The sequence below is a fragment of the Sceloporus occidentalis genome, unplaced genomic scaffold (assembly GCF_023333645.1).
Source record: "Sceloporus occidentalis isolate IW3139 unplaced genomic scaffold, rSceOcc1.0.p SCAF_14, whole genome shotgun sequence".
Taxonomy (NCBI): domain Eukaryota; kingdom Metazoa; phylum Chordata; class Lepidosauria; order Squamata; family Phrynosomatidae; genus Sceloporus; species Sceloporus occidentalis.
The window spans coordinates 17,787,423-17,814,556 of NW_028316994.1; the positions used below are offsets into that span (position 1 = coordinate 17,787,423).

General features: G+C 44.6%; 1 protein-coding gene across 1 annotated transcript in view; it reads right to left on the reverse strand.

Annotated features, from left to right (window-relative positions):
• Window positions 1-5,195: 5,195 nt before the first annotated feature.
• The window catches only part of ACAP1 (ArfGAP with coiled-coil, ankyrin repeat and PH domains 1), a 28,483-nt gene continuing 6,544 nt past the window's right edge, over window positions 5,196-27,134 (reverse strand). The window contains exons 2-23 of the mRNA XM_089479868.1: window positions 25,781-25,838; window positions 24,368-24,487; window positions 22,851-22,904; window positions 22,639-22,697; window positions 21,207-21,390; window positions 20,642-20,686; window positions 19,872-19,967; window positions 18,228-18,302; window positions 17,530-17,639; window positions 15,898-15,949; window positions 14,725-14,825; window positions 13,204-13,315; window positions 12,135-12,343; window positions 11,659-11,728; window positions 10,673-10,767; window positions 10,124-10,293; window positions 9,460-9,492; window positions 7,984-8,177; window positions 7,753-7,862; window positions 6,985-7,095; window positions 6,740-6,789; window positions 5,196-5,302 (exon numbers count right to left, since the gene is read on the reverse strand). Of these exons, the coding sequence (XP_089335994.1) occupies window positions 5,196-5,302; window positions 6,740-6,789; window positions 6,985-7,095; window positions 7,753-7,862; window positions 7,984-8,177; window positions 9,460-9,492; window positions 10,124-10,293; window positions 10,673-10,767; window positions 11,659-11,728; window positions 12,135-12,343; window positions 13,204-13,315; window positions 14,725-14,825; window positions 15,898-15,949; window positions 17,530-17,639; window positions 18,228-18,302; window positions 19,872-19,967; window positions 20,642-20,686; window positions 21,207-21,390; window positions 22,639-22,697; window positions 22,851-22,904; window positions 24,368-24,487; window positions 25,781-25,838 (2,215 nt within the window). The remainder of the gene's footprint in view (window positions 5,303-6,739; window positions 6,790-6,984; window positions 7,096-7,752; window positions 7,863-7,983; window positions 8,178-9,459; window positions 9,493-10,123; window positions 10,294-10,672; window positions 10,768-11,658; window positions 11,729-12,134; window positions 12,344-13,203; window positions 13,316-14,724; window positions 14,826-15,897; window positions 15,950-17,529; window positions 17,640-18,227; window positions 18,303-19,871; window positions 19,968-20,641; window positions 20,687-21,206; window positions 21,391-22,638; window positions 22,698-22,850; window positions 22,905-24,367; window positions 24,488-25,780; window positions 25,839-27,134) is intronic.

The window sequence follows — 27,134 nt, forward strand, 5'->3', positions numbered from 1 at the left end:
TTGGGGGTCCCTTCCATCTCTAGGACTCTATGTATTCCTGCATGGCAGAAGATGGGATGGACTGGATGACTAGATGGAACTACAGCACTTCAAGCAGTGCATTATTTCTACAATGTAGATGCACCCTCAGTCTCTGCTCACAAGATGTGGAGTTCCTTCTATGGGAAGTTCAGTTTCCTGCTATTTTTCCATGTGTATTAACCTAAAACCTCCAACAATAACACAATACCAAACCCCTTTATTTGTTTGATCTGTCTTAATTTTTTTTAAGATGTTGCATATCTCCTTGAAACCCATGCTTGGAGAAAAGCGGGATATACATTAAATTAATAACATTAATTTATAATAAATTGATTATACATTTTTATTTAAATATATATTTTTAAGGGAGCAACCACTGCTAAGCCTGCTAACCAGATTTAAAAAGGAGTTGTTTCAATACTTAGCACAGATAAACAAGGGATAATCCAGAACCGGTTGGGGAAGAAGGTGCGGAGATGCTGTAACCCAACCTGCCTGGGAATCTTAGTTTTTCAAGGTGGGGACAATGGGAAGTGTCATGTATGGAAAAATAACCAGGTTTTTTTAATTAACGCACAATATTGACAATAATAGCAACACAAGACTGCTGGGGATGATGGTTCTTATTCTTGGATTACCACAAAATAGAGAAGGAAAGATAGCCAAGACGGGAATATGGACCAGTGAGTAGGAAAAGATCAGTTTGGAGAAGAAGACAAAGAAACTGGGGAAGGAAGGAATGTAGTTGATAATTTTACACAAAATTCTAAAATTCCTAAATTTCAATGCAGGGGGAAGAGTTTGGAAAAAGTTACTTTTGGGGACAACTCCCATCCAACCAGCAAGGAGAGCCTCTTAAAAAGTTATAATCCTCCAAATGATTCCCTTTTCCTGATCTGGAAATGCATCTTTTCCAAGCCAGGTTTGGTGGTGGTTAGGGATGGGATTACATTGATTTATTTTTATATATTGATGGGATTTATATCTCACCTTTCTCCCAAAACGGGATTCAAGGCAGCTTAAAGCAGGGTTAGGAATTGTGTGACCCATCAGACTGCAAGACCCATCAGCCTCATAGCCAGTTGATAGGCATTGATCTACACCTTTTTAATATATCCAAATGATAATCTGTGACCTGCATCTTGATATCAAAAAGTGCATCTTGACCTGATGGCCCTAGCATGTGATCTGAAAAGAACAGGTTCCCACTGAAACAAGGGGAAACCATGGGTTTTGATATGTAAACGAATTTCCTTTCCCAGCTTTGATGAGATCATGCCAGGAGCTGCCTTAAAGATGCTATCATGTCTCTCTTTGTGATTGAGGGGGAACCATTTGAATCAAAGGAATGGCATTTGCATAGCCATTTGGGTCAGAAACATTTGGTGAGATCAAAACATGGACCTAAGTTCAAATAGTTTCCTTTGATTGCCCTTTGTCTAGAGACCCTGTTAAACCCTTAAAGGGTCTCCCAAATTTAGGAATGTGCTGTGGCCAGCCATTCACTGCTGGTAGCCACTCTCACTGCTGACAGGAAAACAGCTATGTCAGTTTGAGTCAGAGTCTCTCTCTGACTTGTTTGCTAAACCTTACATATTAAGCAGACCTGCAAACCCAGACACAAATTGGACATACTAAGATAGAACTTCTACATCAGGTGAGTATTTCCATTAGAAAACCTAATATCTATCCCACATTTACTACGTTATTTCCTGAGTCTTGTATGAATGTATGAGCGTATGTGCCTGCATGTTTGAATCCCTGTTTCCAATAAAAGAGACATTGGTTGTACTTAGAGCCTCTGCCTCATTTCTGGATTTCTAGTTCCTGGTATACAGATCGAAGGGGCGATCCCATCTGAGGTGTAGAAACAGGCCTCCTCTTCTGACCTTGAGCTAATTAAATTCCCCATTGATAATTTGGTCACTGTTCACTGTTACACAGTCTAGTCAAATGATTAAGGAATGCTGGGAGCTGCAATCCATTTAAAGCCATTTAAAGGAGCACACCATTCCCCCTGCAGTAGTTCTCAACCTTTGGCCCTGCAGATGTTTTGGACTTCCGTTCCCAGAATCCCCATTGGCCTCCCAGCCAGGGCTTCTCAGAGCGAGTCCATACTATCTGGAGACCCAGCGTTGGAGAACCACTGGCCTAGAGGATGAGAAGCAGGAGTCAATAAAATGCACCCCTCATTCAAAGGAAGCTATTTCTACTAACCCAACAACCAGCAATGAATATCTGCAGATTTTACTGCTTGCTTCTTTCCTCAAATCTGAAGGTGCGAAACTTTCTGTTACTCGCAGCCCCCCAAAAAACTATAACTATACCATGTTTTTACCTGCAACAGGTTAATGTTGATGAGTGTTGTTCTTGCAGCGCAGGTCTCTAGGAACAGATCGAGTCCACTGGTCTCCGAAGGCATACAGACCCCAGGAGAAGCTGAAATGAACAACCTTCCAGGTGGCATGAAATGGGCACCCCTTGGCACAAACCCTGGAGGGTTTAAAAAAGCACAACCAATCCCCATTCTTAAAGGAAAGGTGTGCCACATGCCTGCCTTTCCAACAAAGGCTCCAGCACTTTTCTCAGCTGCACCTCTGCAGACACATGGCCTAGCTTGCAAGACTCCCATGCTGCACCAGTTGAATTTCTTCCTGCTCCCTTTTACTTTTAAAAGGGACAATTGTCAACAAATAGAAAGGTAGCAAGGTTGCAGAAGTGATACAGGCTAGTAGTACAGTGATACAGCTGGGCCTGTTACTCTCTCAATATAGGGCAGGATTTAATATAAACTTGGATCTGCTTTGGGCTCAGAACATCTTCACTCCATATCCTAGGAATTCATCCCAGAGTATGCATGAGAGTGCTACTGAGCATGCACAAAGATCTATTGGGTCATGTGAAATGGGGATTGGAGATGCAAAAAGCCCTGCTCTGCTCCCAAATTTTATTTGGCTGAACCTGGCCAACCATTCTGTGACAATATTGGGAATGGCCTCACACCAAGAGAGATCCAGCAAACACACAGAAACCCCACACATCTTGCATTGTCTACCTGACCTCAGGCATAGTGATTTTCCCATCTGGGGACTGAATTGGAAAACTTTCCACTTGCATTGTATGGAGCTGTCCCTCATATTGGAAAATTATCCTTTCAAAACAACCTGTTCCCATTGAGATATGAGGAGTGGGCAAAATGTGGGCCATACGTGGCTCTTTTGTGGCCCGTGGCCTCTCCAGACCATCCTAGTATTGGCTGTGAAGTGTGCGTTCCCACTACTTGCATTGCTTAAGAAATGTAACTTCCCTTCCTCCATCCCCCTAGACCCCAAACACACATTACAAACATAATGCTATAGTGGTCCTTGGTATCCACTGGGGTTTGGCCCAGGGACCCCTGTGGATAGCAAAATCCGTGGTTGGTCAAGTCCCATGATAGACAATAGGGTATTATTATTATTATTATTAGCCCTTGGTATCCTCTAGGGTTTTGTTCCAGGACTGCCCATGGATACCAAAACCTGTGGATGTTCGAGTCCCATTAAATACACTGTGATAGTGAAACTGTGTCCCTTTTATAAAATGGCAAAATCATGGTTTGCTTTTTGGAATATATATTTTTAAAAAAGATTTTCAAGCCATGGATGCTTGGAAGGTGTGGATGTGGAGGGCCGACTGCATCTGTAATACTGAGGCTCTGGCTTCAGTAACTCATGAGCCATCCTCCTCCTTTCTGAGCCGAATGCCTACCTCACTGGGTTGTTGTTAGGAAAAAATATGGTCAAGCCCATGTATACTTCCCAGGCCAACTGGGGGTGGCATCTGTCTTGGGGGGCAATGAATCTCCTCCAGATCTGAGTTTCCAATTTAAAGAAGCTGCCCAAGTTTGCAAAATCTATCCCCAGCCAGATGAGGTTCTGCACCTGCAAGGATCTCCTTCGATGTTCCAACTAAAATCCAGAGCGGATTCACTGTCCCAGCATTTGGGGAGCCATTGCAAATTCTTTCTTAAAGGATGAGAGAGATCACGAGATACTGCCTGAGCCTCACACACTCCTTACACCTGGGAGCAGGGTTCCAGGTCTGAGCAATGGATTTAAGACAGGTTTTTAAGCCTCCGTCCCTCTTTCTTTCTTTTCCTTTTTTAATAAACCAAACAAGAGAGAAAATAAATTAAAACACTTGTATCTGTAGAGCGGGTCATTTCAAGCCCTTTTGGCCAGAAGGACATTTAAATGTTAAAAAACAAAATTGTTGATTTTAACATAAAGTACACTGATGAAGATCGGACAGGTCATATATGAAACCAAAGAAGTTTGCAAAAGCTTCCAGGCAAATTGGTCCCTTGTTTGCAGAATGGATTCCAAGCCCAGACAGTGTGCTTCCAGATGTCTCAATGCACATTTCCAGACAGGGAGCATGTACCTTTCCTGTATTTGGGAAGATTACCTCTTTTCTTCCTCCGTTTAATCTGTTAGCCTTCCTCTAGCATCCCTTTTCCCTCCCTGGAGGAATAGGCCTTCATGGCCTCTTCATTGCACAGGAAAGGAGGAGAACCAAGGCTTGGAAGGGAAGAAAACTTGTCCATTGCTCATCCATCAAAGGGAAATGAGAACACAAGCAATTGACATTTTATCCTGTCCCTAGACAATAAATAAGAAGGTGAAAAAACTGCACCGGAAAGGAGGCAAACCAAGGCTAGGAAGTGAATAAAACTTGTCCACTTTTCATCCACCGAGAGGGAATGAGAACCTCAGGAATAAAGGTTAAACCCCATCTCCAAGTAATAAATAAAATGGGGAGAGAAAGAGTCCCAAGTGGAGCGTTTGGAAAGCTCAGTTCTTCCTTCAGTCCCAATATTGGGAGAAAGGCAGGATATAAGAAAATAAAATTATAATGATGATAATAATAATAATAATAATAATAATAATAATTCCTCACTGCCATTCCCTTGGCCCCAGAAAAAGAAAAAACCTCCCCGCAAAGTCCTTGAAACGGCCGGGGCTAAAAACAAGAGGCTATGTCAATTTTGGAGAAAACAGGGATGTTTTTCCTGCGAAGAGGTCCCCTGCTTCTGTCCCTGCAGCTTTTGGAAATGAATCTCATGCCCATTATCCACACACACTCATTCTCTGGGTGCATAGCGGGTGTTTTGTGGTCTTTCCGTCCATCTTTCACAACGTTGTCAGCTTCAGGTCGTAGCTCCGCCGGGTCAGCTTTTCTGGATCGTTGGAGGCCATGAGCGAAAAGTCATGGAAGATGTCAAGATACGTTTCATCTCCTGGAAGAAGCATCCGCAAAGAACAAGTTGGTGATGACTTAATGATGCACCCTGTCCACTAAAGAAACCCACCGTCTTCATCCACAGAGTTTGGGAAAGTAAGTGTTTTTTTAAGTAACAATTCCCAGAATGCCCTAGTCAGCCAAGCTAGCTTGGAGGTTCTGGATGCTTTCTCAAGAATAAAAAAAGTAACTTCTCCCAAGCTTTGATCATCCACACCCCAGAAAATGACCCCACAAATGCACTGAGACAATGCCTTCACAGCCTTTGGTAGTTACATAGCTGGAGAATTCTGGGAAATGCCAAGATGTCTCACTTCAATTATGTCTATTTTAACTAATTTTAGCCTATACTTTATAATGTTGCTGTTTTTGTTTTAAAGTAGAGGGACAAGGGATTATGTAGTGTTGGTTATGTATGTATTATGTATCTTACTGATGTATTTGTGCTATTATAACCCGGCTCAATCCATAGGGAGAGGCGGGATATAAATAAAGTTTATTATTATTATTAATTGTAGTTTGGGGGGAGATGGCTAGGTTTTTTCCTAACAGTGCAATCCTTTGCATTCCTAACTAGAATTACCACGATTCTTTGAAGGACTCTATTGTCCAAAACACACTTCAGAAATAATCCAGTTTGAGACTTCTTTCACTGCCCTGGCTCAGTGCCAGGGAATTCTGGGAACTGTAGTTTCGCGCGATATTTAGCCGCCTTTGTCAGAGAGCTCTTGTGCCGCAACCAACTACTATTTCTTAACACTGAGCCAGGGCAGTGAAAGCGGTCACAAACTGCATTATTCCTGCAGTGTATTTGGGACCTGTAAGAACAGAGCTATTTTAAAAAGGGATTATTTTAAAGCAGTGGTTCTCAAGCTTTTGCCATACAGATGTTTTGGACTTCAGCTCCCCTAATCCCCAGTAGGCAATGGTCAGGGATTCTGGGTACTTGGAATCCAAAACATCTGCAGAATCCCACAGTTTTAAAGCAACCAGCCAAAGGTACACAGTCCATCCCTTGTTTGGTCTCCCAGCCCTAACTATGATGGGGGTCCCTGTTATTTCCATTTTACAGATGGAGAAAACAGAGGCCGAGACTCGCCACAAGTCTTGATGGGCATTGCCCAGATGTTCTATCCAGCTTTAATTAATTTAATTTGTTTTCTGCCACATTTTATTGAATGTTAACATATACTTATATGTATTATAGTTAATTATTTTCATAGAATGTACACCATAGGCAGGTTTATTTTATCTATTTTAATTGACTGTATGTACAGCACTGTGTAAATTTACAGTGCTATATAAATAAAGAGTAACAACAACAACAACAACAACCCAAATGAATAAAGAACTTGGGGTTATGACCACCAACCCCCTTCTCACATCCCAGAGTTCCCCTTCCTTTCCCATCCTACCAAACCAGGTGGACACTCACCCGACTGACCCAAGGCAAGCTCCGCTTCACGCATCTTGGCCAACCGCAACCTTTGGTGGCAAAGAGAGGGAGACATAAAAGGGAAACCATTGTAGCTCACAACAGAGAGGGCAGACCTCCCCATAGCCAAGGGCCAGGAACCACACAGCCCACCAGGTGTTGGACTGCAATGCCCATCAGGCCATCCAGGACCTTGACAACAGGGATCTTTTTGATCCTTGGGACCCCCCGTCCCTTTGTCTTACAAGGTGACGATATCGGCGTTGGCCAGCTCTATGGCGATGCTGAGGGGGTCCTTCCCTTCCCCATCGACCGCATTCATGTTGGCGCCACGTTTGAGAAACAGACATGCCAGCCTAGCAGAAGGAAGGAAGAGGAAACAAGTCTTCTGGAAGGATGTTTTCCTGCGATGCACCATAAGAGGTGCATGGATCAAGCATTTTGGACAGTTTTGCAGACAGTATTTTTGCAAAAAGAATTCTTACAACAGCCCTGAAAGGCAGGCCAGTCCCCTTTTGTTATCCTGACTTGACAATACTAGAATGGGATATCTGGCACTTGTTTAGGGGTACCCAGGCAGAACACAGAGGAGCCAGCATGACTTAGTGGTTTGAGCGTTGAACGACGCAAAAATATATAAATTCCAAAAAGCAAACCTTGATTTTGCTATTTTATATAACAAACCATTTTACTATGTCAGTGTATATAATGGGACTTGAGCATCCACTGATTTTGGTATCCACAGAGGGTCCTGGAACCAAACCCCAGGGATACCAAAGGGTTTAATAATAATAATAATAATAATAATAATAATAATAATAATACCTTATATATAATGAGATTTGAGCATCCATGCATTTTGTTATTCACAGCGGGTCCTAGAAGCAAACCCCAGCAGATACCAAGAGCCTACCGCATTTCCAAAGCTCTAACCTACTCAGACTAATAGGAGTACTATATTTAATTTTGAACTTTTCTCTCTTTTTTTAATTAAAACGATGTCACAGACGTACCCAGTGTGACCCAAGACGGTGGCGTGGTGGAGGGGGCCCTGGCCCCGGCTGTCTGGCTGGTTGACGTTGGCACCATTTTGCAGCAAGAACTCACAAGCCAACAAGGAATTCTGGGTATAAAAAAACCCCAAAGAGATTGGTAGAACCAGTAAGAAGGGAAAATTTGAGACCATCAAGCCCTTCCCACTTGCTGGTGCCATGCCCCATCCCTACCCTTCTCCCCAAACTCACGGCTTCTACTGCCTGGAGCAAAGGGGTACGACTCTCATGGGCCGCGTTCACCCAGTTGACGTCCGCGCCATGGGCCAAGGCATCCGCCATTGTGGGCAAGCTGGGGGGAGCAGCGGCTGCGCGGTAGAGCAAGGCCCCTGGATGCAGACTCTGGAGATCCTCAGTAGCTGGGACTGCACCTTCTCGTGGGGATCCTTGGGAAGACAGAGGAGTTTATCACACGGGAGGAATTTCTTTTAATTTCGAATGAAAAGAAAGTGGGACCAGAACGCATTCATGTGAATTCGCAAGTTCTGCAAATTTATGTGAATTCGAATTGTGTTCAAACGGACTTTCCATTGCCCTAAAATAGCTTGCCATTGCTCGAAATTGTGTGTGATCACCTCTCACGCAATAACATGAAATCCCATGATTGCGTTTGGACTGACTTCCCACTGCCCAAAATTGCATGTGGTAGTCTATCATGCAATAATGTTAAACCCCATGAATGCATTAGGATTGCCACTGGATTATACTTCCAATTTCCCTGATCTGATAACGTCCAGAGAAAAAGCATATCAACCAAAGGGTACAAGGAATACACGTCACTCACATCAGCCTATCTGGTGGCACATGGTTAAATGCCTGTACTGCAGCCACTCACGAGTTCAATACCGGCAAAAGGGCTCAAGCTCGATGCAGGCTTGCATCATTACAAGGAGGTCACTAAAATGAGTACCCAGATTGTTGGGAGCAATTAGCCTACACTTTGTAAACCGCTTTGGGGGTGCTTAAGTGCACTGATATGCGGTGCATAGGAATGTACTTGCTATTGCTATATCTGCACCACCTAGGTAGCCTCAAGTGTTGGACTACAAACCTCACTATCCCAATGGGGAGGGGTACATGGGTGCTGTAGTCCAACACATCTGAATGGTATCCAGGGTGGAGAGGCATGGCTTATATATCATCTCTGTTCTGGAGAGACACCCTCTATGGCTGCACCCGCACTGCAGAAATAATCCGGTTTAACATGACTTTCACAGCCATGGCTGAATGCTATGGAATTTGGGAATTGTAGCTTGTTGTGGCACCAGAACTCTCTGATAGAGAAGGCTAAATATCTCACCCATCCTGCACTATGGGAAGGACACAGGGGAAAAAGGAGGGCAAATAATTGCATTATGCATCCACAATGCAGAAATAATGCAGTTTGACACCACTTTAAACTGCCATGGCTCAATGCTATGGAATTCTGGGAATTGTAGATTGTTACGGCACAAGAAACTACCGTTCTCAGAATTCCATAGCATTGAACCATAGCAGTTAAAGTGATGTCAAACCAGATTATTAATTTATTTAAGGGATTCATATCCCACGTTTCTCCCAAAGTGGTATTCATGGTAGCTTACAATAATTTTAAAAGATACATATATACAACACAACACAAAATATCCAAAACGAGCAACAGAAATTTGGGGACTACAGCAGCCCTACCTGGAATGGGGCTTGAACGGTTTGGGGTACTGCCTGAAAAAAGGAGAGAAGGGAGAGATAAATGAGAAAGCAGAATTTTGTGGTCCGTACTGTATTCAATATATACTGTATATACTCATGTATAAGTCTAGAAACTTTAGTCAAAAAATTGCTCCCAAGAACCAGAGTCGATTGATCCACAGGTGAATGTTAGTACTGTACTTTAACTCTTATTTTAAAAGTGAAAGGCAAAAGTATAATCTGTCCTGGAAGCACTGGCCCCACTCTGTTTTCTCATCCATCCAGTTTTTAGGATGAACACAAACAGTTATGCCTCTTGGGATTCTGTTAAATTCTTTGACATTGTTTTTCTTTAAAAATTTGGCCCCAAGTTTTACCCTCCACTTATCCACGGGTCTTATTAAAATCCATAAGCTTGCCCCCAAAACCTGCCCATATATATATATATATATATATATATATATATTCAACACACATGCATAATAATAATATTCAATTTCAGTTCCTTCCAAGAAGAGGTGCAAAGCAGCTTACAAGAAAGTTAAACCCCCCTCCTTGCTTTGATAGATGCCGAGACTGTTAATCCATCAACCACTGTGGCAAATGGAAGTTGTAATCCAAAAGAAAAATATGTCCACTCAAAGCTTTGGATTTCCTCCCTTACCTGCAGTCCCTCGGGTCTGTCGGGGAGGCTTGGGTTTGGGGAACGGTTTGGGGGGCTTCGCAAAGCCCCCAGTGTCTCTGGCTCGATTTATTCGCAACCCAGCCTTGGGGAACTTGGTGATGAATTTCTTTTCCACGTACTTGGCCCGGATCCAGGCCTCTTTCTCTGCCCTAGGTAGGAAAAACAAGAAATCCCACAGGAAGCTTAGTACAGTCGGCCCTTCTTATACACGGATTTTTTTTACACGGTTCAAGCATCCACGGTTTGAAAATGTTCAAAAAAACTATAAATTTCAAATAGCAAACCTTGATTTTCCATTTTTTATAAGGAACATCATTTTGCTATGTCATTATATTTAATGGGACTTGAGCATCCATGGATTTTGTTATCCGCGGGGGATCTTGGAACCAAAACAACAAAGGATGTGGGTTTTGGGGTGTGTTTGTGAGTGTTGAAGGCGAGGCTCTTTAATGGCTGGACCTTTTGGCAAAGGAGTGGGACGGAAGTCCAGATCTGAGATACTTCTTTTTTAAAAGCGGGAGATCTTACCGTGAACAGCCAGGCTGTGGCCGCTTGAAGTTCATCTCCTCCACCCGAGCCTCATAGATCTGGTTGATGACACGATTTCCCAATTCGCACATCAACTGCAAAGGATGAGAGAGAGTTGTGCTTCATAATCTGATCTGTCTTTCACCTATGCCTGAGATTTCAAGCAGTTCAGAAGATTAAAACAGATACAAGCCAAAACAGATAAAAGCAGATAGATGGTGTCAGCATTGGATTATGAGTCTGGAGATCAGGGTTTGATTGCTATCTTGATGACCCACTGGGTAATCTTGGGTAAATCACACTCTCTCAGCCTCAAAGGAAGGCAATGGCAAACCTCTTCTGGACAAATCTTGCCAAGAAAATCCCATGGTAGGTTCACTTTATGGTCACCATAAGTTGGAAAAGACTTGAAGCCACACAACAACATCAAAAGATTTATCTCATAGACTCTGGAAAGCTATGAAATTTTGAGAAGCGTTCCCGGAAATCTCCCCCTGGGGAAGACATCCGGAACGGGATGGAGATGGTTGGTGGCGGTGGCAGCGTTCTCGCTGTGCGGTAAAATCCATTCCCCACCGCCTCCCATCCCCAGAATGTTCCATTTTGGAACGCTAGTGGCCCGTTCCAGGGCCAATGCTGTAATGTTCGGAATTTCAGATGAACGTTGCCATTTTATAATTTTTGCAAGCCTGCATTATGTATTTTGTGCATTTTGATTGGCCAATTAAAGGTATTGCTATTTTGTGGATTTAGGGTGTTACTGCACAACAACAACAGAAGTAAAAGAAGAGCGAAAAAGGCTCAGGCATGTTTGGTGAGGACTCTTTGGTGGCTGCCCCAAGCTATGGATCATTCTCTAAGGGGGAGCTACGGTGGCCTTTTCTTTACCTTTTGTTTGCAAGCAAGCAAAGACCTTTTTATTTAAATAGGATTTTAGCTATTCATTGCTTGATATCAAACTCTTGGCAGATCCCTCCCTGCTTTACCTTCACAAGTTCAGGTTCCCAGGAATCGAGCGTCAGCGATCGCACCTTGGAGAAATGAACACCGAGGCTCCTGTGCGAAGATGGAGAGGGAGAAACCAAGGAGGAAACAAGGTAAGTAGGGAGCACAGAAACCCTCCCTCCAGGTTCTGCCTAAGCCCCTCCCCTTATTCCCTGGCTCCTCCCACCCATCCCAAGCCCCACTCAATCCTTATTACTAGTTTTGACCCTTTTGGAGACAGACTCCTCCCATCCTCTAACCTCCACCTCATGCGTTCAACTACAACTCCCATCATCCCCAGCCAGGTCCAACAACTCCCATCATCCCCACCAGGTTGGAGAAGGCTATCCCTGCCTCCTTGCCTCTGAGGCTCCTCCCACCTGCTTCAAGCCCCTCCTCTTCTAAGAGCAAGGAAGGGACCAGGAGAGGAAGCAAACATCAGGTATCACTCCCACTGTGCATCTCCCAGCATCCCCACCTGTGGATGCCAGAGCACTCGATGCAAAGGGTGATGCCCAAATTGATGCTGGCCCACTCGGGGGCCGGCTCGCGGCAGTCACAACACTGTGCATTCCCCTCCAGCCTCTGCACTTGATCCACCACGTGTTTATCCACACCGCCCCGAAGTTTCCGGCTGGAAGGGGACTGGAGCGTGGCCGCAGAGAGGGACACTGTCCGTTCCAAGGGCTGCGAGGAAAAGGAACAAAAGGCTGCAGGTGATTTTACTCAACATACAGTTCAGAAATGTGAAAAGGATCTTGGGGTCATGAGCCAACAGGGTGATGCAGTAGCAAAAAATGGCAACACAATTCTAGGCTTTGTTGTTTTGGGCCTTCTAGTCATTTATGACTTATGGTGACCCTAAGGCAAACCTATTGTGGGTTTTCTTGGCAAGATTTGTTCAGAAAAGGTTTTTGCCTTTGCCTTCCTCTGAGGCTGAGAGAGTGTGACTTGCCCAAGGTGACCCAGTGGGTTTCCATGGCTGAATGAGGATTTGAACCCTGCCTCCAGAGTCCAATGCTCAAATCATTACACCAGAGATGAGAAATTACTACAGTCAGCCCTCAATATCCACACATTCTTCACCCACGGATTCAAGCATCCACAGCTTGAAAATATTTAAAGAATGTCTAAATTCCAAAAAAGCAAACCTTGATTTTGCCATTTTATACAAGGGAAACCATTTTGATAGCCACTGTATCTAAAGGGACATCCATGGATTTTGGTATCCACGGAAGGGTCCTGGAACCAAACTCCAGTGGATACAAAGGGCCCACTATACTGTGCCCAAAAATGCCCAAGCCCTGTGGAAACTACCATCCATCCAGTCAATTCTGGCTGTTATGGTCCAAAACTTTTCAAAGCTCTGGGTTAAGAAAGACCAGGATAACTTCATTGAAAAGCAAACCCCAAAACCCTGCATTTAAGCAGAAGCGGAATAAAGGGGGAAAACATTACATTCAAGGACAAGTAATTCAGTTGTAGGAAAGATGAGGTTACTATAATGCCCAGACAAAGCAGGGGCTCCTAGTTTTGGGGGGCCTTACCTGACCAGATAATTCTAGCCGTTCCTCATTGTAAGCGGACGCAATGCTATTCTGAACTGCGCAGACCCAGGCTTGCTGGTGCCTTTCCGAATCTGCCTGCAGAAGACAGCTCCTGTCCAAAAAGATTGCAGGGCAAAAGACAGTCGTGGAAACGAAGGGAGATCAGTTCCTTACTCCCACCCCACTAGGCGTCCTGCTTTTTGTTGTTGTTGCATGCCTTCAAATCATTTCTGACACATAGCAACTCTAAGGTAAATCTTGGTTTTCTTGGCACGTTTCTTCAGAGGGGGTTTGCCACTGCCATCCTTTGAGGCTGAGAGAGTGTGACTTGCCCAAGGTCATCCACTGGGTTTCCATGGCTGAGCTAGGATTCCTAGTCCAACACCCAAACCATTACACCACGCTGGCCCTTGTTGAAAATGCACCACAATCAGAGTTTAAGAATCCTCTGGAAACACTAGGAAGGCTCACCTGCTACTCTAAAAAAGCATTCTGTATATGACTAAACCAGAGTTTAGAAAAGTAAGCTTTCTTTGGACTCTAAACTCCCAGAATCCCTAGCCAGTTGTGCATCTCTTATCATGGTTTGTTACTGGCTTCTGAAACCAGACTTGTTTAACCAAGCTTATCATTGCTTGTTGCTGGTTTATAGCCGCGTTTGCACTTCTCTTTAAGTGCCATGGTTCAATGCTGTGGAATCCTGGGATTTGTAGTTTGGCAAGATATTTAGCCTTCTCCATCAGGGAGCTCTGGTGCCCCGTGTGTGTGGGGGGGTGTGTGTTGTGTGTCTTCAGGTCATTTCCAGCTTATGGTGACCTTAAGGCAAATCTATCATGGACTTTTCTCGGCAAGTTTCTTCAGACAGAGTTCGCCGCTGCCATCTTCTGCGGCTGAGAGAGTGTGACCTGCCCCTCCCCCCCAAGACAACTCCCAGAATTCCACAGCACTGAGCTATGGTAGCTAAAGCAGTGTCAGACTGCATTAATTCTACAGTCTAGATGCAGGCTGCAAAACCTGACTTGTGTCAACCATCGCTTACTATGTTTTGTAGTCAATTAATGGAGTCTGATTGGTTTAAACCAGTGATCTCCAAACTGTGCCCTTTGAGATTTTGGACTTCAGCTCCCAGAAGCCTCAGCCACGTTGGCCACAGGGACGTAGCCAAGGGGGGGGGTTCTTGGGGTCTGGACCCCCCCTTCCATTAGAAAAATGAATGGTGCGTGCTGCTGTGCCGCCGCGCCCAAGCCCCATTATAATGGTGGCACTTAGGCTGGACCCCCCCTTCCTAAAATCCTGGCTACATCCCTGTTGGCCAACAGTCTGGGATTCTGGGAGCCAAAGTCCAAAATCCCTTAAAGAGCACAGTTTGGGGACCACTGGTTTAAACTATGCTTGTCTTTTAAACGATTCTGGGAGTTACTGTCCAAAGAAAGTTATTTTTTTCGAACTCAGGACCAGACCAGCCGCGTACTCTAGGAAGAGGGGCAAGTTCCATTTCTGAGATCCTGCCCAGAGACTCACTTGGAGGGCGACACCACTTCGAAGCAGAACCGGCGTTCATGATCGGGACACGGTTTCACTGTGCACAACCGGAGGTCTTCCACTACGACTGTCAGAGCATCCTGGACATGGACAGAAAGAAAGAGAACAAAGCAAGTTGGGGAGCTAAACCTCAACCCTGCCTCTTCCTCCCTCCCCCAAATACCATCAAGCCCCATTCCCATCTCTAATACTAAACACATGCCATTTCTCTTCCCTTCTTCAGATAACAAAACAATTCCCCTAGACATCACTCATCCAACATACACCTTGAAAAAATTACTTTTTGAGACAGTAACTGTCAGAAACCCCTGCAGCATCATGACCTGGTATTTCCAGATATACTGCCTCTATAATGGAGGTTTTATATGGCTTTGACATCTAGTAGTCACTGATACATACATACGCAGAGGGAGGGATAGTCTAGCTATTGCTAGACTGCAACTCCCAGCTCTCCTCCCTACAGGATAGAGATGCTGGGAGTTGCAATCCAATAACATCTGGAAAGTGACATGATTCCAATCCTGGATGGGCACTGATACATACATACATATGCACAAAGCACACATATCTTGGAATAGATACTTTTGGGGAATGTTAATTCCCAGAATCCCACATAAAGCATTGCTTATCAGTATTGGTAAGGCGTGTGATTTCATGTCATTTCAGACTTATGGCAACCCTAAGGCAATTGCATCACCGGGTCTCCTTGTCCAACGGGTTTGCCTTTGCCTTCCCTTGAGGCTGAGAGAGTGTGACTTGCCCAAGGCCACCCAGTGGGTTTCCAGGGCTGAATGGGAATTCAAACCCTGGTCTCCAGAGCCATAATCTAACGCTCAAACCACCACACCATGATGGCTCTCATTCCAGGTATACTGCCCCTGAAATGGAGGTTTTCATAGCCAACAGCCACCGATAAAGGCAGCACTTGGAAAATGTACCTTTTGGACTACAACTCACATTAATCTGCAGATAATATGGTCACAGGTTGGAGAAGACTGGACAAGTATTTGCTCACGGAAAGGAAATGCCTCCTATTCAGTCTTTCAGCCATACTTCATTTATTCCTAAATGCTTCTCCTTTCTCAATCCATTAAAAAAATGTCATGTACCAACCCCAGAAACAACAACGAAAATAAAAACCCATCCCCTTACCTTGGCCTTTTTCTGATACACCAACTGGTTGCTCTGGATAGAAAACCAGCGCCTGCCGTTGAAATACAAAATAAACCAAACAAGGTCGTGATTGAAACTTTTGCATATAGTCCTTGGGAGTCCATCTTCCATTGGCCTCAGCTGGCAGGAGAAGTACCCCAATAAAGGTGTGCTGTATGTCCAGCCATAGGGATTTCATTTCATTGCCAGCCAAAGGATCAGTTTAAATAGAATTTGTTTGGGGATCCATTTCTAACCTTGGCTGTGTAAGGAATGTTGGACCCCACCAGCAAAAGGGCTGAGGGGTTATTCAGATGGTGAAAACAATCTCACTAGAATGTGAATCTTTGTCGTCCACATGCATTTCAAATGCATGCAAGTAAGTTGTGGGTGGGAAGCCAAAAGAAACCACTTAACCCAGAATGATCTCAGGGTTTTTTCCCGGAATTATTTTTTAAAGATTTGCATTGTCGACAGTGTGAAACTGATGTGAATAGACCCGGGATAAAGCTGTATAAACCTCTGCATGCCTTGAACATGTTCCAAATACACATCTGCATCACCAACTCCATCTTTATTTGCAGTAATAAGGCATATGAGCAACAGAACTCACAGAGATGTGGTTCCAATAAAAAAAATAGTGTGAACAACAACACTGGAACATGCAAGTGAGATTTTTCACATTGTTATGCTAAAAAAGTCTGGATAACCCCTGAGATGCTTTTTTGCTGGGTACCATCTGCTGCCTTGCTGACCACCAAAGAAACTTATGCTAACAGTTGGATGCATTAGTGTTTGCCACCAAAAGAACTCTTGGAGAGTCTTTGAACTACTTTGAGTTTCAAAGCAAAAGCAAAGGCACATATGGCCCATGCGACACACATTGGAGTTTATCACACTGGGACTAATTTCGGAATTAAAGAGAGGTTAAAGCGCATTTAAAGCATCCTGAAAATAAAGCGAAAATGGTGACTAATTGCGCAGACTGATTATCACACACAATTGCACAAATAAAGTGATATCAGAAATGCATTGTCACTGAAATCCCAAAAGTAAAAAGATGCATGTTAATGCTTCTTTGTGACCATTTTAATGGTAGGCTTTGTGCAACGTCATGTAAAATAGTTTTGTGTAATTACTCAATTTTTCGGAGATATTCATGGGATAAACTCCACTGTCTGGTCTAAGACATGATAATGGAGTCTCCCTAGATAAAAGCTGTTTGCTCCCACAATATCAGCTACTGGAGAAGAGCGTGGCTGCTCTCTTCATTTCCAGAGGCCTCTGGGCAGCCATCTAAGCTTGATTTAGACCAGTGATTCCCAAACATTGGTCCTCCAGATGTTTTGGATTCCAGCTCCCAGAATTTGTGAGACTTGGCCAGGCTAAATGGGGCTTCTGGGAGTTGAAGTTCAAAACACCCAGAGAACCATAGTTTGGGAACTGTTGATTTTTAGATGGCCTAATCTAACACAGCACTTCATGTTTAAAAATGTGAAGACCCCATCCTTCATCCACCAAGCTGCTGAGGAAGGGAAAGAGGAATGCCCAAAGGAACAGACAAGGGAGAGGAAAGCTTAGAAAAGGAATTTTTCCAAGTTCAGAGGGAGGAGGGGAGGAGACCACGTTCACCTGCTCCACGTCTTAAAAGCGTTGCTGGCCCGTTTGTATAAGTATCCTTCCATCACCACTCCTCCGGGCTCCGTCTTGGATTCAGGAATCACATCATCCCGGGACAAGTCCTACAAAATGGAGGAGGAGAAGCAGACCCAACTCATTACACAGACACAAAGGGGGGATCGAAGTAAAAAAGACAGCAGCAAACCAGAACAATCATACCTCCTTGGATTCCAGCCCCTTATTCCCAGATTCCTCTCCCTCAGTTTGGACTGAAACCCAGAGCGGACGACAAGCTCCCACTGGTATTGGAGACTTGTTGTCTGTCACTCTGTGCCTCCTTCCTTCCCAAACCATTCCCATCTTCATCATCATCATCATCATCATTTTGTTCAAGTATATCTCACGTTTCTCCCTCTACAGGGACCTTAGCTTTAAAGCACACCTCTTTAGCCATTCTAATAAGAGCAGTTAGTTGGTTCTCTCAATTTCCCCCAAGCTGGGAGCCTTCCAGCTGTGTTGAACTACAAACTCTATCATGATGGGATTTGTAGTCCAGCACAGCCAGTGGATCTCCTAGCATGGGAGAGTCAACTCCCACCTGCTTCACATCTCTCTCAGAGAAGCCCTGTTTCCAAGCTAAAAGACCTAGCCTTCCATCCTATCAAACCAACCGCTGGTGCATAACCCAAATCTCCCCGGAAGAGCCTCACCTTCTGCTTGATCACTGTGTGCCTCTGCTCCATGTCCCGTTTCTCTCGGGCCGACTCCAGGACCAGCTGATGGAGCTGGAGTAAGGGTCAAAGCAAAGATATATGAGCCCAGATGCTTGGATTCCTCTCCAGAAGGACCCCCCACCAAAAAAAAGACCCCAAAATTCAGTCATTGTTGCATTTCTACCTCCCCATTCAAAAGTCCACCTGACATACAGTGGGTCCTTGGTATCTGCTGGAAGACCCTTTGGGGATGGCAAAATCCATGGATGCTCAAATCTCATTATATACAACAGCATAGTAAAATGGTGTCCCTTATACAAAATGGCAACATCAAGGTTTGCTTTTCGGATTTTTTTTTTTACAATATATATTTTGAAGCCCTGGGTGGTTGAATCCATGGATGCAGGATCCATGGATATGGAGAGCCAACTGTAGATTATTTTCTCTCTCTTCTGTCAACTGTGAAAGAATGAGGAAAGAAACATCCTACTATGCAGCAAAACAGAGGTCAGGGGGCCACTTTGCTAGGAAGTACAACTTGTTCTGAGCAGGAAATGTGCTGGGCGAGATTTGAACTCACAGCAGCTTCACCAGAGACAACAGAAATGCAAAACTAATGAGAATGGAGAATGGGAGGCTGATTTCTCTCTATCTCACCCACCCACCACCAGCAAAAACATAAGGTCCGGGAGTAATTATTCTATTTATTTATTTATATCCGACTTGTTTCCCAGAAAAGGGCCCATGTGGCTGGGTGCTACATGTCAGACGTCTTAAGACTGGTGGAGATTCTTTAGGGACACAGCCTTCTAAATCACCTCTCTTACAATTCTACCCTCAAGGACCCAGAACTATTATTCATCCGAATGCTTGTAACCAACTTGCATTATAATAATGAGCCTTTTTATCATAATACCTGCAATGTCATACAAGTTAAGTCTCCCTTATCCAAAATGCTTGGGACCAGGACCGTTTTGGATGTCGGATTTATTTCTTTATTTGGATCTTGGGATAGCTGTACTTGCATGCAGGTATTTCAAGATCCAAATAAATCATAGCATCATAGAGTTGGAAGAGACCGCAAGGGCCATCCAGTACAACCCCCTGCCATGTAGGAAATTAGGTATTTTGAAGACAGGACCCAATTCTAAATACAAAATTCATTTATGTGTCACATATACTCTATGCATATAGCCTGGAGGTAATTTTATACAGTTGTTTGTGAAACCAAGTTTGTGCACACTGAACCATCAGAAAGCAAAGGTGTCTCAGGCACTAAAGTTTTAGTTTTTGGAATATTTCAGATTTTGGAATCCCGGATAAGGGAGACTCAACCTGTACTTGTAGTATCTATCCATTCCCACCTTAAAATGGGTGCCCAAAAGTAGCCACAGCAATCCAGATGTTACCCAGCATACAGAACAAGTTCTCCCTACCTTCAAAAAATCAGAGACGGAGCCCAAGGATAGCTGCATTTCGGCCACTCTGTACAATGCAAATACCGAATCTGCCCTGCATCCTGTTTTTATCTAACTCTTTGGCTTTCCTGATCGGATTAACTCTTCCCTTCCTTTCCAGCTTCTTCCCTGGTCTGCATTTCTCCCCATCCCATCTCTTCTCCATGCCCCATTTTTTCCTTACCTGGGCCGCAAGGTCCTTGCGATACTGTTCCAGCTGTTTCGCCATGTGGAACCCCTGCTCCAAGTAGGAGGACTGGGCCTCCATCAGCGTCAACATCTGGAAAGTCAGAAACAGCTGCACTGACAAAGTAGCATCCATCGTTTTCACTCTTTCTCTCTCTCTCTCTCTCTCTCTGGGTATTTGGGGGTTCAAGATACTTTTGGACTAGGGTACCTGCAGCTAAAGAAGGGGTCAGCAAAGGGCCATCCTGAGACCATACATAGCCCCCCAAGACTGCTTTTGTGACTTTCCTGCAGTCTTATCACAACATCCTTTCTTCTCCATTCAAAAAAAGACCATTCTGTCTCTTAGGAAGCTCCAGGAATGGCAATTTTCCTTTGAAACAGATTGCTGGGTCCTTGCATCAACACCAATTTCTCCCTTCCCGTGTTTCAAAATCAGAAGGGGACTTCCGAGGATTTCTAGTTCTTTTTCTTTGGACAATTTTGGCTGTCTATGTGAGCCACACACACACACACACACACACACACACACACACCACCAAGGGTCCCAGGACAAAAAACTGCAACCTTGAATGAAAAATATTGTTTGGGAAAAATAAATAAATCAACTGGAGTTGAATTTCCAGAAACTTCAATTAAAGGAAAAATTGGGGGGAACAGTTTTGTCCCATGGCAGACCATGAGGGATGGGAAATGCCCTCCTGGTCCTGCTAACACCTATTCCCCCAACACAAGTCAAAATCTTGTTGCCATCCAAAAGATACTCACAAATTTCAGGATCTCGGACTTCTTCTTCGACTGGATCACATTGATCTGAAGGGAAAAAAAGCCACTTGAACCATGACTGTCCCCATCAACGCAATGTTTTCTACCCTTTTAAGAGATGCCATGGAGGGCTTTCTCTCTGACCCACCACCATCACAGGCTGCTCCAAGTTATGGATTCCCTCCTACAAGAGGCTTGGTTGGATGCCCTTCTGTTCTCCTTCTGCTAGCAGGCAAAAACCTTTTTTTATTTAGAGTGAGATTTTGCCAATGCACTGGCTAACCAGAAGGAACTTTTTCATGGAGTGTCTGTGCTATACTTTTACTGTTAATGTTTTTTTAAAATGCTTTACAAATGCGTGTTGGTGTGTGCCTTCTTCAAGCTGCCTGTCAACCCCATGAATTGCACAGATAAAATTCAATTAATGAATCTGATGTATTCTTGTGAATTATTTCTTTAACAGAAAACACAACAAGATCAGGAGAAAGGCAAGATATAAAGGTAATTAATCCATTAATCTAATGGAGGGGAGAGTTCAAGAGTCTGAACTGCTCCATCCGTCACCTACCTGCAATACGTAGTCAAGGGCTCGGGCGCGGAACGTGGTGCGAGCACACTTCAGGGCGACCACTGCCTCTTCGGCCTCATGGTGGCGCCGGCGAGGGACCTCAGCATTGTGGTGCAAGGCGCTGGCCAGGCTTTCGCTGCCACGTTCGAACTCCTTCCGGGTCTCCTTAAACTGTTTCATGTCCCTAAAATGAAAATAGTTTAAGAATCAGGAGAGGAGACTCCAAAGAAAGAGCCAAGAGTTGGTGGAGAAAAGAACGCAATGAAAACATGCATTCTGAACACTGGAATCCTGATTTCCAGAGACATTCTGCTGAAGTTTGAACTAAAACCCAAAGCAGGTTCACCACAGATTTTACACACACATTGTTGGGGCAGATGACAGCTTGGAAATGCTCCTTTTTCCTTTTTGCAACTCCCAGACTCTCCCAGACAGTATAATTTTAAAAGACTGGGACACAATGCTGGATGAAATGTGTGAGTACAGAGAGAGAGAGAGAGACAATGTGGTATAGTGGTTTGAACATTGTACTATGTATGACCCTGGAGACCAGGGTTCGAATCCCCACTCAGCCATGGAAACCCACTTGAGCAAGTCAGAGGAAGGCAAAGGCAAACTCCCTTCTTCTCAAATCTTGCCAAGAAAACCCAGTGATAGGGTTGCCATAGGTCTGAAATGGCTTGAGAGCACATAGCAAGAACATTATATCGAAACCAGGCTTCAAGAAAGCTTGCAGAAGTTAAAACAGAGCTAAAAGCCCACATTGTACAGAAGTTAAAAATGTAATTAAAATATCAACAGAATAAAATTAAAACCAAGTAAAACCATAACCATTCAAAAGAACACAACCCATAAACCACACAGATCATGATTTCTCTTTGAACAACCAGCTGGAACAATACTGTTTCCACTCGCTTATGGAAGGGTTGAGAGCCAGCATGACATAGTGCTTTGAGTGTTGGACTATGACTCTGGAAACCATGGTTCAAAACCCCACTCGGCCATGGAAACCCAATAGGTGACCTTGGACAAGTCACACTTTCTCAACCTCAGGAGGCAATGGCAAACCCCCTCTGAAGGAACTTGCCAAGAAAACCTTGTGATGGGTGTGCCTTGAAGGCAGACAACACACAACACTGTTAGTAAGCGGGGTTAGCAAGTGGAGTACCAATCTTGCTTTCGTTGGACGCGAGTTCCAGAACTTTTGAGCAGCTACCAAGAAGGCTTCATCTCCCATATTCCCACCAGATGAGACAAAGAGAAGAGCTTCCCCAGAAAATCTCAAGGCATGGACATGCTCATATGGAAAAATATTGCCCTTGAGATAACCAGGACCTGAGTTGTAACCAATAGCAGAGAATGATAGGAGTTGCAGTGCAAAGCCTTTGGAGCATACCAGGTTGGGAAAGCCCATCCACAACAAGTCACTTACTCTTTCACCAGACTCTGCAGCTGATTCTTGAGCGACTGCTGGGTTGCATCTAGAAGCTCCTGCAGCAAAGAGAGGAATTTAAGGTTACCAAGAGGATCTGAAGCCATAGTTTTATGGGGTTTATGGGTTTTCTTCTAGAGAAAACGAAGATGCAGAAAGAGAGGGATGGGAGACAGGAGAGGACAGTAGGATAGACAGATAGCATCACTCACCTCATGCCCATCAATCATCTTGGTCAAGCTCTTGGAAAACTTTTCTAGGCACTCCTGGAAAAGAGGAGAGAGGTCAGCCAGAGAAACAGTGTATATGGGGATGCTCAGGCAGTGATGGAAGAACTAGACGAGATCCTAAAGAGCCAAGATATGCAACTGATCACAGAAGTTAGAATAGTCCAAACTATTGTATTCCCCATCACCATGTACAGGTGCAAGAGCAGGACAGTAAAGAAGAAGAAAAGCAACTCATTTGAGATATGGCACTGGAGAAGAGTGCTGAGGATCCTAGAATAGATCAAGCCTGAAATCTCCCTGGAAGCCAAAGATGATCTAGTTGAGGCTGTTGTACTTTGGACACATCATGAGAAGGCATGGCTCATTGGAAAAGGTAATAATGATGCTTGGAAAGGTGGAGAGAAGTAGAAATAGGAGAAGTCCACATGCTAGATGGATGGACTTTATTAAGGAGATTGTGGGAATGACTTTGAAGGACTTGAGCAGAGCATTGGAGGACAAGGAGTCTTGGAAATGTCTCATCCACAGGGTCTCCAGAAGCTAGGATCGACTGGAAGGCTGTTATGAACAATAATATATAAAAGCAGTGGATTGTTGAATCCATGGATGAAGAATCCATGAATATGGAAGAATGGCTATACAATCAGCCCTCCACATTTGGGGTTTTGACTTCTGTGGATTTGATTATCTGTGGTATTGATTAATATGTTCTCTCTAGGAATCTCTAGGTCCTCCAGCACAACTCTGCAGGGCGTTGACCATAGAGCTACACTGGAGAACCTAGAAGTTCCTAGAGAAAACACTTCTTTGGGCATTTGTAAGTCCTCCAACATGATTCTATGATCAACCTCTGGCAGATGTTGACCATAGAGCTGCACTGGAGGACCTGGAGATCCCTAGGGAGGTGTGTTTTTTTATTTGCTGTTTTCCCATATTCACGGGGGTCCTTCAACCTAAGCCTAGCGAATGTGGAGGGACCACTGTATATTCCCCTGGTGGCCTCCCATCCAAGGATGGACCAGGCCCATGCTGGCTTAGCTTTCAAAATCACACCGGATTGGGTGTAGTATGGCAGTAATAACCCTGCACAATCAGATTACGAAAGGGATTATTATTTTGTTTAAGTTTCACCTGGCCACCTTAAGACGTCTTAACCACTAAGCTGACACACAGAGGACAAAAGGTGTGTCCTCCTTCGGTCAAGACAGGTATCTGTCAATATCAGCTACCTCTCATCTTTCACATCGTGACCCCTCTGGGCTATGGCCAAACCTGCCTTTCAAGCCAAGCTGCATCATGGAATGGCCAACAAGACCAGATTTTAAAAAGAGGCAATTGCAGCTGAGATCCACAATGCCAGAAAGCCCTCAGTCCTCCAAAACACACACAACCTGCTGTTTGTGACCCACAATGTCCTGCCCATGGACCTGCTTATTCCTTCTCCCTCCTCTTCCTTTCTCCTCTGCACACAAGCACTGCTCTCTCCAGAGAAAACTCACGCTCATCATGGCGTCTCCCAGGGAATTCTGGGAAAGCTCCTGGACACCAGAGACGAAGGTCTTGCTGTGGGCGCAGTACTGGCGCCCCGATTCCAGCATGGTGGTGCATAGCTTCAGCAACTGGGAGGAATGGGGAAAGAAACAATACTGTTGTTTGAATGTTTTAATGATAAATGTTTTGACTTTGGTTTTCATTTTTTCCCCTGATTGTTTAGTTGTGTTTTGACTTCTGTGTTTTTTAAGAATGTTTGTTAATTGTTTCAAGCCAATTTGAGTCCCAATCTGGGGAAAAGGCTGGATACAAATAATAATGATAACAATAATAACAACAATACATGGTCTAACACAGAGGTAGGCCCTATGCATAGCCAAGGGCCCCATGAAGCCCCCAGGACGATTCTGTGGCCCCCTTGGTTCGATTTAAAAAAAAAAAAACCCAAAAATGCAAAACAAAATCAAAAATAATTTCTGAGGGCTCCCAAAAAGCCCCAAGGGAACGTGGGTGGTATATGTCTGATAACAAAAAACGAGATGGGGCTTTTAAAGGCCCACACCATAGGGGACCCAGGCAGCACAAACAGCATCTTCCTCTATGTCATTACACACCCAGATTTTGCAATCTACTGGAGCAAGGAAGTTTGGATCTCCAAATGTTCTAGCCAATGTACAACTCCCTTACTCTGGGCCATGCTGGGTGAGGTTGGCCCAAGATTTTGGGCTTGTCTACATGGGTTATTTTACTCCTAATTGTACCTGTGCTTGCAGCATCCTTAAAACACAATGCAGGGCAAAAACCCTGAATCGGGCATGGACTGTTCACAAAATCCACACCTGATTCGACCTTTCCTCCCTTTAATTCGAATTTAAAAACTTGACCTTTTGTTCTGGGTTTCTGGCTCTCTCTGCAGCTACCTTTCCATACAGCCCCTGCAATCCGTCCGACAGCATGGCTGTGAGCGCGAGTTGTTCTGAGGTCAGAACAAGGTGCCCAGTGTCGATAGCATGGCTGGGCACCTTGTTGTGACCCCAGTGACAGTGCCAAGCAAGAAACAGGGATTGTGTTGGAAAGCAGCCACCATCATCACTGCAGAGAATGCACAGGTAATGGAGGGAATCTGGGGTCTAAATATTCTGGGAGTAGCCAGCATAGCATAATGGTTTGAGTGTCAGAGTACAACGCTGGGAGACCTGAGTTCAGATCCTGGCTTGGCCATGAAACCTCTGGGCAACCTTGGACAAATCACACTCTTTCAGCCTCAGAAGATGACAATGGCAAACTCCCTCTGAAGAAACATGGCAATAAAACCCCATGATAGGTTCACAAGCCCAAGGTATCCTAACTAGTAAAGACAAGCCATTTGTTACACCGGTTAGTGAGGCAGAACACTCTGAACCCCAATTCAACCCCCTCACCTTCTCCAGCTGGGTCTCCAACAAAGACACCTCCGTTTCCACCGTCTCAATGGCAGCCCTGATGGCGGAAAGAGGAATTCCAAGAGCAGAGGAAACAAGAATTAATTGCATAAATCAGAAGGGAACACATCACAAGTTGGAATTTTATGTCATGATCTTGGTTTAGGAGTCTGTAGATTCACCATAGAGCCAGCATGGTGTAGTGGTTTGAATGTTGGACTATGACACTGGAGACTAGGATTCAATTCCCCACTGGGCCATGGAAACCCACTGGGTGAGTCACACTCTGTCAGCCTCATGGGAAGGCAATGGCAAGTCCCCCTCTGAACAAATTTTGCCAAGATAACCCCATGATAGGGGTTGCCATAAGTCAGAAACAACTTGAAGGTACACAATAACAACAACAGATGCACCACACAACCTGGGGGAAGCATGATCCTCACTGCTTCCATGTTCCTCTTGCAGAAGGAGGAGGAGGAAGCCTGTAGCTGCCAACTTTGCAGGGCTGGTTTGTACACTAACATATCTGCAAGTTGTCTGAAGTGTTTAGCCACCACCAGTGCAACAGAGAAGGTTTGTAAGCCACAGTCTCCTCTCCTAAATGTTGAACCAATCTTCAGCAGCCTGGTGCTGGCAACATATGTTGGAGTACAATGTCCATTGCAATGGCAATGACACTTAAAGCGGTGTCAAACTGCACTATATCTACAGTGTAGATGAACCCCCCTCGTTTCCTTTCAGCGTTGCTAGTTTTAGAATAAAAAGTTTGCTGAAAGATGCTGAATCACTCTTCTTTTGTGTGTGCGGTGCAGGAACCTATCCTAGTGTTTCCATGCTATTTTCTCTCTCTCTGCTAATAAACCTTTTGTGCAAGGAGTGATGCTGTCATACTGGGTACCCCACCCTTGCCCTAAGGTATCTTCTTGGGAAGGACTGGTGGCCTGCTCTTGCACTGTTGGGATGATGGTGGCATTGCTCTGTCAGTGTGAACCATTGCACAAGCGTCTCTCTGCAGATCTGTGTGAATCACCCAAACAGAGGACTCTTCAGATCAGGGGCAAAAAGTGAGGTTTCAGGCAACTAACAGGAAGTGGTTCTAACCCTGAAGGAGGCCGGAAGCTGCAAAGAGACCGCAAGCGGAGAAGCAGAGAAAGCAAGAGAGCCAGGCAAAACATTATTCAGACCCTACTCTGTTGTAGAAAGCCATGTGGTTCCCCCAGATGGAGGTGGACTGCAACTCCCAGCATTCCTCAACCTCTGCTGTATTGGCCGGTCTGCCTGGAGTTGCAGTCCAACTCTCACCCCATGCCCTAAAATTAGCTCCTTGTTTCCAAAAATAGTCATATCAAAGGCT